At 36.9% G+C, this 12,441-nt stretch overlaps 1 protein-coding gene across 1 annotated transcript in view; it reads right to left on the bottom strand.

The window, feature by feature from the left end:
- AGBL4 (AGBL carboxypeptidase 4) overlaps window positions 1-12,441 on the bottom strand; it is a 2,119,283-nt gene that overhangs the window by 2,033,536 nt on the left and 73,306 nt on the right. The window contains exon 3 of the mRNA XM_054979842.1: window positions 781-905. Within this exon, the coding sequence (XP_054835817.1) occupies window positions 781-905 (125 nt within the window). The remainder of the gene's footprint in view (window positions 1-780; window positions 906-12,441) is intronic.

Below are 12,441 nucleotides of genomic sequence, written 5' to 3'. Positions count from 1 at the left end.
CAGTTAACCACCTGAAAATACATCAATAGATGAGTAGCTTAGAACTCATTTTTCAAAAATGTCACTGGAGCTTTTTGTAACAGGTTGGCATTTTATCTGTGTTTTCCATACTAACAGACAAAGTAGTAATTTGGGCGCTTTAGTGAAATGTGTTTGCACAAAAAACCTAAAAGTTAATTAAAACTGAATGGTAAATTCTCTTGAAGGGAGCCAAAAATGAACCAATATATTGTCTGTTTGAATGAATGCACTTGTTCTTTGTGGGACAACCAATACAGAAAGCAAGATATATTGGCTAGAAACAAAATCTGGGTATAAGAGGTAAATCACAATAAGATGACAATAACACATCTTAAATCTTTAAGAAAGTGGTACAGCGCAGAGAAAATGATCAGCAGGGCAGTCTCTTCTCTCCTAGGTACCAATACACAGAATGTTTTAGAATTAAATCAGTTCACATCACCGAGAAGGCTGATAAACAGGCTAAGTTAGAAAAGCAGAGGTAACAGGTAGGCTGACAGCCACAGCCTGAGGCCTTCTTGCCCAGTTTTAAAATGTTTCAGCCCAAGTATCCTACGTAGTCCAAGAGAACAGAGAAGGGGACAAGTTGTGGCAAATTAGTGTGCACAATATTTTAGAAGAACAATACTATTCACCTAATTAGTACATAAACTACTTATTTAAGTCACAGAATGTCACACAAGTCACACAAATCATTAGCTCTCTAGGCACTCATCCCATGCATAAGTATACAGCAGTGTTCTTTCAAATGGTACTCACCTGGTATTCTTTCACATTTTCAACTGTAAAGTTAAACCAGACTCGAAAACGAGGATTACATGTGTCTGGCCTGATGAACAGGTCATACTCAAAATCAGTAATGTGGTCCACACGCCCAAGATTGCCTAAAAAATTTAAAATAGAGTTTAATGTTATTAAAAGCACACAGATCTGGCAAGTAAATGTTTTATCAAAAGACTGAATTAAGCTGTATGATAAATCCTAAGGTACATCAACTTGCTATCTCAACAGCTCTGGAAGAATTATTGTTTTATTAAAAAAAATTAGCACAGATGAAACACTGATAAATTCTAGTTTTAGGTGGGTAGCCATGTTGGTCTGCAATACAACAGGATCACTGGAATCCAGTGGAACCTTACAGAACAACAAAATTTTCAAGGTGTAAGCTTTTGAGAACCAAATCTTTTTTCAGATACCTGAAGAAAGGAACTCTGACTCTTGAAACCTTAAACCCTCTGAAAATCTTGTTGGTTTCTAAGGTGTCACTAGACACCTATCCTACTGATAAAATCTGGATATTCGCTATGGCTTACTCAAGATAGCTTTCTGTAGCAGTAAGTTATTTTGTTGGAATCCGAATATGAAAAAAACAGTGATTCCTATACAGCAAACCTAGGGTTGCCAGCCTCCCATTGGGGCAGGGGATCTTCCACCCCTAGCTGCTACCCTCCCCACTGCTCACCTGGCCAGCAGAGGGGAGAAGTGTGGGAAGGCTGACCAGAGCATGCAGTGAAATAGCAAGTGTTCTGTGGGGATTCTGATGGTGTCACCTCCAGTTCAAATCAGAAGCAACTATGTGTTATTGGTGTTGATACTATATTTTTGGCAGTTTCCTAAAGAATCAGCCCCACTGAGAATCCATTGCTTCTGGCATGAACCAGAAGATATCATCAAAAGCCCTGTGGAGCATGCACTTTATGTGCACACACGTGAGAAGAACCCATGCCCCCACCCCCCAGCACTCCCTGGTTTCAAGGCAGGGGGAACTGGCAACCCTGAGGCAACCTCCCAACAGTGAAATTAACAGTATTAATCTACTATATGTAATGCAGGCTTTCAAAATGCCCCGTAATAAAGGACCTTTCGGGTTGTGTGAGCAACAGCCCAATCTCAATGTGAGCTATTCTCAAAGACGACCAATATTTACAGAGCAATCCTAAGCAGTTTACTTCAGTGGTCTTAGCAGGGTACAACTGTGTTTAGGAATGTATTATTATTAATACACTCCTACTCCTACTCCTACTACTAGAAAAACAAGTTAAGGCAGCTGCAAAAAATGCTTACTACAATCTCACTCTAGCCTGGAAAATGGCTTCTTGTCTCGACACAGCCAACCTGGCCACCTGGATCCATTCTATGGTAACATTAAAACTTGCCTATTGTAATGTATTTATACATTGGTCTCCCATCTAAGTTAACTCGGAGGCTCCAATTGGTGCAAAATGCTGCAGCTCGACTATTATCAGGTGCAAGAAGGAACTTGAACATTACTCCCATCTTACAGTCACTCAATTGGCTACCTATTATTTACCATGCTCAGTTCAAGGTATTGGTTATTACATACAAAGCTCTTCACAGCCTTGGTCCAGCATACCTATGGGACTGCCTCCCTCCCTATGTCCCTCCAAGCAGCTTCACTCATCTGAACAGAGTCTCTTGCAGGTGCCAACCAGTACATGGGCAAAATCAACAGCAGCCTGTACATGGGCTTTCTCTGTGGTGGCCTCTACCCTATGGAATGACCTGCCTGAGGAGGTCAGGAGAGCTCCCTCACTCCTGGCTTTCCGAAAATGATGCAAAACCAAATTCTTCAAACAGGCATTTTTCTCAGCTAGGAGGGTGGTATTGTAGGAAAGGGGTCCCAGATGTTTCACTAAAGTGTTAGGAACCATAGACTTCACCATTATGTTGTCTTACATATTATCTGTTGTTTTAAATATGTAGTCCTATATACTACCTGTGCTTCATGTTGTTTAATGTAAGTCCTAGAATTAATTATGTTCTGTTTCAGAAATTCTTCAACCCCATATTGGATTCTTGCTAATGCTATGTCTTTGTAAACTTGTGTTCATTTACCTTATTACATTGTTTATGGAAATGTTCTTGACACTGTATGGAAATGCCTGCCCTAGTCCTTGCTACTGATTGTACTAATCTCACACTATGTAATTCACCTTGAGTTTCAGTGAGAAAGGCGGACTCTAAATGATATAAATAAATAAATAAGTCACGACTGATTGTGATAGATATTATGAAGTCAACTTTAACAAATGTATTTTAGCACATATTTTCAAGTTTTAAATTATGTTTGAATGTATCTGTGCAAGAATCAATACCCAGCACCAAAATGTAATATAGTAATTTAGACGAAAATTATTAAGAAGTATTAAACAGTTAGAATGGGTTTTTTTTATTGGAAGAGACAGAATCTTTACCATATGAAGTGAAGTATTAGCTAATTGCGAGCCTAAATTTAAGTGGACTTGGAGTTAATAGATATTGGTAAAATTAATAAAGTAGATATTTTATTTAATTGTTATCTTAAATTTAAATATATTTGAAGTTAACAGATAGTAATAGATAATAGATTTTAAGTTAATAATAATAGATTCGAAGCTAACAGATAGGGCTTAGTTTAACAAAGCAGAATGTAAATATGATATAATGAGTTACAGAAAAAGGGGATAGATTAGGAATAGATTAAGATACAGGGTTGGAAAGCTGTTGGAAGTCCTGAAAAAGGGGGGGAGGGAAAGGGTGGGGGAAAATGATATTGAGATGATATTTGAAAGTTGTATGTATTAATATTCTCACCTAATAAAATTTTTAAAAAAAGAAGTATTAAACATCCAAATATAAATTAATAGACAAGTACAGGATTCCATATATCCATCACAGAACTTATGAAATACTAGGTTGTTTTTATAAAAACTAAATCTGTTTTGTCATAAAAGATCTCTAACTCATTTTATAACTTATAGGATACAATTTTTCCCATAGTAAATATAACAAACATATAATACTATTGTACATTTTTTCCATCGCATAAACTGTTATATTCGAAATGAGAGGTATAAGATGCAAGTTTTTGTAATTAAGAAATTTTATTTAAAAGAAAAGATGTAAGAAAAGATAGAAAGTGCATAATAAAAGATTACATGACAGCTATCTTGGAAATTGAGTTGAGATTTATACAATCTTATATAAAAAGTACATTTGGAATTAATTTGAACTATACAAGCACAGAACTTAAAATTAGATTATAGTAGAAGAGTATATTCAAAATTGCCACAATGAAATATAATTATATAACCAGTCTCCATCTCTCTCAATTTTATGTATAGAAACTATAAGATCAGTTTCTATTTTCATTCCCTTAATTCTCTATATTTTATCTTCTTGCCTTTATACTAAGTTATCTTAATTAATGTTCCTAAATAGCTAAAGAAATCCTTCCATTTCCCCCAAAATCCAGCTATCAGTCTATTATACAGATTAGTTAATTTAGCCATTGACGCATACTCATAGATCTTAACACTCCACTGTGACATATCAGGATAGGTAGCTGTTTTCCATTTTGCTGCATATAAATACTCTTGCAGCTGTCACCATATAACAGAAAAAATCTCCATGTTCTTTTCTGAGATTAGTTGGTAGGATGTTTAAGAGCATATTTTTTGGATTTAACTCAAATCTGAGTTTAAGAATCTTCTGCATCTCTTCATGTATCTTTATCCAATATTTTCACATTTTCTTGCAAGTCCACCACATATGATAAAATGTTGCATCCATGCTTTGGCATTTCCAACAATGTCCACTATAATCCTTACTCATTCTTGCAATGTCTTTGTGGGTAACGTACCATCTAAAGAACATTTTATACCAATTCTCTCTCAATAACTGGCAATCTGTAAATTTAATGTCCTTTGTTCAGAAGTTTTCCCATAAATTCATCAAAATAGTTTCTCCGAAGTTTTCCAACCATTTTAACATACAGGTTTTCACTTGCTCCATTTCTGTGTGGTATTGCAGTAGGATTTTGTAGATCTGCCCCAGGAGATGCTTCAGATCTCCAGACATTAATAGTTCAAATTGTGTTTTTTCTCTCAACCTACCACCTTCTTTGATAGTTTGTTCCTTTAGTCTTGATACTATTTGGAGATATATCAGCCATGGGATATTTTTACCTTGAGTTTTGATTTCTTGCCAAGTTCTTATATTTCTTTTCTTATTGATCATTGATTCATAACTGAGCTGATCAATTCTATTTCTCGTAGGGGCATCATAGTAGGCATTAATTGTTGACATCAGAGAGGAAGTTAGTGGACTTGAAACCATATTTTAAGCAATCCATCCCTTAATATATGGGCCCATTCTTCTTATAAATGGGTCTCCATGATTCCTTTATCCATAAGTAATTATGAATGCCTTCTTTGATATCCACTGTCTCCAAATTTGATAGATCTACTACTTGGATTTAAAATCCAATCTGTTATCCAAACTAGCGCCACTGCTTGATGATACAGTTTGATATTCGGCACTGCCAATCCTCCTCAGCCTTTGTTGGCCTGCAGTACTTTGAATCTTATCCTTGGTTTCTTCCCTTTCCATATTAAGTCATTTATTACTTTCTGCCACCTATTGAGAGTCTTTTGTTCTATGTAAATTGAAATCATTTGAAATAAAAAGTTCAGTTTGGGTAAGATATTCATTTTGACAGCTGTAATTCTTCCTGGCCATGAAATGTTAAAGGTTTTCCCATCTGTGCAAATCTTCAATCATTCTCATCCAAGCTTTTTGATAATTATCTTTAAAAAGATTTTCATTTTGTGAATCCATCCGGACCAGGAGTCTTTGCAACCTTCAGCTTTTTGATTGTAGAATTTATCTCTTGTATTGTTATTGCTTGATTTAGGATGTTTCTGTGCTCAGTTGTAAATTATTTAATTGGTGTCTCTTGTAAATATTTCTCAATCTCTTCTTTCATTGTTTCTTATTTGTAAAGACTGGAGAAATAGGCTTTGATTTGATCTTTCATTTCCTGTTCTCTATAAATTATTTGATTACCTTCCCTGATTCCCAGTATCCTCCTCTTCTCTCTCTCTTTTCTCAGACAAAAAATAAATACACTGGCAGTGCAATCCTAAGCAAAGTTACTCCAGTCTAAGCTCATTGATTTCAATGGGCTTAGACTGGACTAACACTGCTTAGGATTGCTCTGTAAATATCTTCCAGGTTTATTAGCAGTTTCAAGGTGTCTTTGTTTAAGATACTTTAGTTTTTTTCTGAATTTCTTCTGCCTCCAATAAATCTAATTGATTCTTTAAAAGCTTAATTTCTTCCCATTTCCCTTTATCCCTTGTTCTTTTGTGGTCTTGTTCCATTTTTTTTCAGTTTTTGGGTTAAATTGTCTTTTATTTCCAACTTAGGTTTTTTTTCATTCATTTTGGAGGCTATTGCTAGCAGTGTTCCTCTTGCATAAGTTTTCCTGACTTTCCAAATTGTTATTGGATTGACATCCTTTGTAGTATTTATCCTGAAATAATCAATCAGTTCTTCCCTGCATTTTTGCAATGCACCCTCCTGTAATAATACAGTATTATTCAGTCTCCATCTCCTTTCTTTCTCATCTCCTATTTGACAAATTAACTCTGTCAGATTGTGATCTGCTATGATTCTTGGATGAATTTCTACTTTATCTACTTTTGTCAAAAAGCTCTTGAATATCCAACACACATCTATTCTAGAGTAAGCTTGGTACCTGTCTGAGAAAAATGTATAGTCTCTTTCCTTTCCTTTAGCCATCTCCAAGCATCCTCTAATTACAGGATTGACATATAATTGAATACACACTTTGGAAGGTTTTGTCCTGACCTTATTGATTTATCAGTTTTGGAGTCAAGGACACCTTTCATATTTCTGAAGATTAAGGTCACTCCTTGAAAATCTAATAATTTCTGGAAGAATATTTCATAAAATTTCTTTTGACCGTTGTTCGGTACATATAATGAGACCAATGTCCATACCTGTCGATCAGAAAGCCTTATTTTTAAGATCGTATTATCTCCCCTCCTCATCTTTCAATTCTTGAAGAATTTCCGGGCTTTGTGTCAGACTATGGGTGACAGGATATGGTAGACAAGTGTCTGTACCATTGCAACAAGAAGTCCAAGGCTCTTGGTTAAATGGTTTTATTCAGAAATCCAATCATTTCCATATATATGTCCATAGAATTACTCATAGGCAAGAAAGCATCTAAGCAGTACACGCTTCCTTGATAGGAATAGAAACTTGAAGTACAACTCTAAATACTCAAATCATTTCCCCCCTCCCACTTAGACCACAGCTTTGCACAAGAAAGGGTCTGGGAATTTCTTTCAGAGTTTATACATCAGCCTAGACAGGACAAAAGGCATAAGGGTAAACTGTAACGTTTCAGACAGTACAAGGTCGCTCCTGTGAGCTTCAAAGAAAAGAGATAAGACAGCTGTGTTCTCAGGCTGCCTGAGAAATGAAAGGGATGGTTAGAGCATTTGAAAAATGAAATTAAAGTACAGCATTAGCAATGATTCACCACCTAGAACAATGACATGGATGTAGGGGTACAGACATGACATTTCTGCCTCCCCAAAGATCCCCCTTCCCCTTAGGGCCCATGTTTTTCAAGATAACATTGTGAAATTTTGAAATTAGTCTTGGAGCATTTACGTGAGGTTACTCTACCCATTCTCTGAAAGATTCATCCATGTCCTTCCACCTGATTAAATTTAAAAAGTTTATTATGTTTGATGTTAGAGTCCAGAATTTCTTCCACTTCATAGTGGATCTGGCTAACCAAAAGTGTTGGATGAGGAGCTCCCTTTTCTGGATGCCATTCATCTGGTGGGGGAGCTTTTTTCAAAAGGCTGAAATGAAATGAAACATTGGGTGGATTTGTTTTAAGTTCTTTAGAAGCTCTACTTCCATAGTTACACCATTTATTACTCTTTTTACAGGAAAAGGTCCTAGGTATTTTAACCTCAGTTTTTTACAGGGTTGTTCTTCCTTAATGTTTACTCATTTCCTTAATGAATTACTCAGAGGCAAGAAAGCATCTAATCAGTACATGCTTCCTTGATAGGAATAGAAACTTGAAGAAAGTACAGCTCTAAATACTCAATCATTCCCCCCTCCCACTTAGACAACAGATTTGCGCAGGAAAGGGTCTGGGAATTTCTTTCAGAGTTTATACATCAGCCTAGACAGGACAAAAGGCATAAGGGTAAACTGTAACATTTCAGACAGTACAAGGTCACTCCTGTGAGCTTCAAAGGAAAGAGATAAGACAGCTGTTTTCTCAGGCTGCTTGAGAAATGAAAGTGATGGTTAGAGCATTTGGCTAGAACAATGACATGGATGTAGGGGTACAGACATGACACTTTGATTATTGGGACTCTTGATTATTAACATATATAGCCACACGTTTTTTCTTCAGTTGTGGTGACGACAAATAGACATTGCCCAATTTTTTACAATTTAGTAAGTATTTTGGTCTTTTTGAATATGGGTTCCCTGAATACATGTGATATCTGGTTTTGGTTTCTTCAACTGATTAAATCTTTTTGATCTTTTTGCGGGGAAATTTAATCCATTCACATTGAATGAGATTATCCTAAATCCATTCATTTTTCTTCCTTTTTCTACTTTTTCTCCTGTTTCCTTATTGTTCCTTCTTTCTCTAGTGAATTGGAGTCATCCGAGCTCAATGATTGATCAGTAATATCTGATGTTAAGTCTTATAACAAAGCTTTCACTTCTGTAATTGATGACACTGCTTTTTTTCCTTGACTCAAGAAATATTTCCAATCCACAAGGGATTTTCCAACAGGATCTTATTTTTCTGTTGCAAAACTTTCGTAAAGGTCCCAATTTCTTTTCATTTTTTAATTGTTTTTGGTGGTAGGTCTTGGAACATTTGTATTTCTTTTCTACTTTTAGCAATATTTCTACTTTTAGCAGTTATTTCCTGTGTTCTTGAAGAATAGTGTCCTTTGTTTTCCTGTGTGAGAAAGTAACTAATATGTCTCTTGGGAGCTTATGTCGACTTGCGTATTTAGAACTGATCCTGAAGATTTGTTCAATTTCTGGAAAATCTTCTTGAACCTTCACCGAAACTCGCTCTATAGTTCTTGAGCCCATTTTTTTCTGAAATGCCATGAAATCTCAAAGTTTTGGTCCTAGGTTGGATTTCTAATATCTCTATTCTTTGCTCAGCATCCGTTAGGGACAATGACTGTTGTAATTGTGATGCTTCAGTTTGGTCTTGTGATTCTTTCAACTTTTTGTGTTGCTCTTTAATTTCTTGAATACTTTGCTTCTTTTTTGTTATTTCTTGAAATCTAGTTGAAACCTCAGTCTTTAAGTTTTGTATATCCTTCCTAATTTCAGAAAATGTTTCTTGTGTTTTCTTGTCTGTTTTCTTAATTTGTGCTGACAATTCCCAAACCTCTTTCTGAATTTCTCTGATTTGACCTTTGGTGTTTTGAACCAGCTCCATCATTAGGGCCTTAAGTTGCTGTGAAAGAGAGGATAAGACCTTTTCTGCTATTCGTTCTATTTCATCTTCAGAGCAGAGTTCAAGTTTGCCTTTCCTTGTACCTTTGGCTATTCTCTTAAGATTATCCATCCTCCTTCATCTCCTGACCGCTAACAATCTCCCCATGCAGCAGTAACAATATAGAACCCCTCCAGTCCTCCAGCCCTCAATCCATCAATTAAACATTGGAATATTAAACTCTTCAATACTTAATTAACTCTTCAATTAAAGTCGTCTTATAATCTTGTTTTATGCAACAGAATATCAAGTACATGTAAAAAGTCAGGATATATAGTAACAAAAGCAGCCAACCCTGTATGAACAATTTCATGATAAATCAGGAAATTATAAAATGATGGTAGAAGTTCCCATCTGGAAGGAATTAATTTAGAAAACCATTTAAAAGTTCAATTGACCAGTACATGCCAGTAGCCAACCAGCAGACAGCAGTAATTAATTGTTTATTTTATATTAGCCATGTTATTGTGTAGTTTCTTTGTGTCCAAAGAAGAACCTTTGAAATTTCAATAAAGAGTTGTAAACTTTTCTTAGTGGTTACCTTAAATCCGTTCTAGATATTAAGTAATGGCAGTTTTATTAACCAATTTCTCCAGTAATCCAATATTCTCCAGTAATCCAATATTCTGGTAATCAGATGGCAATTATAATCCACAAACAGTTTGCAATTCAAGATAAAAAGATTCTCTCATCTAGTCCATCAAAGGTTAAAAAAATGCAGATAAAGTCAAACAAAAATCCACAGAAAAGATAGAATGCTTCCTCTAAAAAAGAAGGAAAGTTGGCAAGTTTTAAATTATCAATAGTTGGCTGTAATCCCAGACATTCCTTAAATTGGTTACTGAATAGTTTCTTTTTAGACCCAATAAGCTCTTTCCAATTAGGGCAATGTTTTTTTAATCTTGTTTTTACTTCCAATTAAGATAAATTTATAATAAAACAAACTTGTAATCATACAGAAAAGTGCTCAGAATTGTATATGTAGGTAATTGCGTCCTCAAGAAAATAAATGTTGGGTTCTCTCTTCAAATAACCAAATGAAGCTGTACTTGTAAGTTTCAGTATGTTCTTTCATCTAAATCTAAGTCTCTGCCACACAGACAAAAAGAGAAAGAAGGGGGGAAATATCCAGCACAATCTATAAGTCAAGAGTCTATTAGCAAACATCTAACTGATCTGGCAACCTTAATTACTTTTGATGCAGCTCAAACCCCCCCCCTTGCTGAGATGTCACTATAACTCCAGACTATGGGGAGACATTCAGCAATCTTGATAGAAACAGCCAAATAACCACCCCAGAAAGCCCAATGAAACCTCCCCAGAAACCTTGACTTGTTGATATGCTGTTTGGATTGTAATAATAACAAAAATAATATTCAATTTATATTCCACCCTTCAGGAAAACTTAACACCCATTATTAGCCCCACAACAATCACCCTGTGAGGTGGGTGGGGCTGAGAGAGCTCTGGAGAGCTCTGAGTGACTCAAGGTCACTATTAAAGAAAAATTTCTTAAAGGTACTCTGGGTTCAGATTATATTTCCCAACAGCCATCATCCACAAGTAATCAAGACACCAAACAGTGATCCATAAATAATGAGCTTTATTTACAATAAAAACCAGATGCCATGCCATGTTCCAACATATGCATAAAAAAATCAGCCACAGCAGAGTGTCTTATATACTTTCCAAAAGTTAATTGTTTACAGAAAAGAGAAAATTGTTATACAAAACTAGATACAAACAATTCTTCAGAATAAAATTCCGCAGGAGACATGGCACCAATACAGGCCTGACTGACAAGACAGTAAACTCTCTCTGTAATATAAACATGATCCACGTCTGGTGCCACAAAGGAATTTGGGGTGTCTTCCCAAGAGGGAGCTTATTCAAGCTAAATACTTGAGTACAAAGTCAAAACAAGAGATACTGTCCTTACAATAGGGCTTTCTAACCTTACTTAACCACAGTGTCAGAAGGAATCGGCTTACAAGGAACAACTTTTGCCTTGTGCGTGAAAGGTCAACTCCAATAAATGCTCATACATAGGTCTTTTAGAATAGGGGTCATAGAAATTCTCTAACAGTCACCCAGCTGACTTAAAGCAGAGGAGTGGAGAATCAAACCCAGTTCTCCAGATTAGAGTCCCACTGCTCTTAACCACTACACAAAACTCTCCATTTAGATATAGATGGCTCTCCACCTAGATATAGTTTGAGCAGACGCTCTCTTCCCCTTATTGTGCCCACTAAAACATAGGAATAAATGTGTGTCATCTTGGAACCCTTTTGTTCTGTCAAAATAGAAGGACAGCACCCTCTTCAGATCCAAGAAGCTCTCTCTGCTTTTGACTGTAGGTCAGGGTAAAACACAGGAAAGTTAATATCCTGAGACTAATGAAAGGATGAAACCACCTGGGCAGAAATCTGAGAATTGGTCTCAGAACCACCTTGTTAGGGTGAATCCTTAAAAACAGTGGGTCAGACCTGAGAGCTGATTGTCAGGGCTTGCCATCACTGCCACTGGGCAGGGCACCAGCCCTGACATCAGAGGGGTGCCAGGGATGCTGCAGGACCCTGCTCTGGGGAAGGAGGAGCAGTATACATCACCCAGACTCCCTCTCAGTCCACTCGCTGGCCTGCTCAACCTGGCCTGCTCACCCCCTGCATCCTCCATCATCATCATCATCATCATCATCATCATCATCATCATCATCATCATCATCATCATCATCATCATCTCCTCCTCCTCCTCCTCCTCCTCCTCCTCCTCCTCCTCCTCCTCCTCCTCCTCCTCCTCCTCCTCCTCCCAGAACTCTCCTCCAAGCTTCCACTCTCACACTGCCCCACTCCTTACTCACATCCTCCACCCCAGCACTCTTCCCAGCTAACCTTTATAGGGCTTCCTTCCTCCACCCGCCCTCCTTCCAGCCTGGTCCTGGGCTGCCCCAAGTAGTTGCAGCTGAGGTAGCTGATCTGGCTCCACTGACCAGCACCAGCTGCATCTTGTTGCCTGGCTGTCAAGCCTCACTGACTCTGCTGATTGCC

The sequence above is a fragment of the Eublepharis macularius genome, chromosome 5 (genome assembly GCF_028583425.1).
Source record: "Eublepharis macularius isolate TG4126 chromosome 5, MPM_Emac_v1.0, whole genome shotgun sequence".
Taxonomy (NCBI): Eukaryota; Metazoa; Chordata; class Lepidosauria; order Squamata; family Eublepharidae; genus Eublepharis; species Eublepharis macularius.
This window is presented reverse-complemented; position numbering and strand designations above follow the sequence as displayed.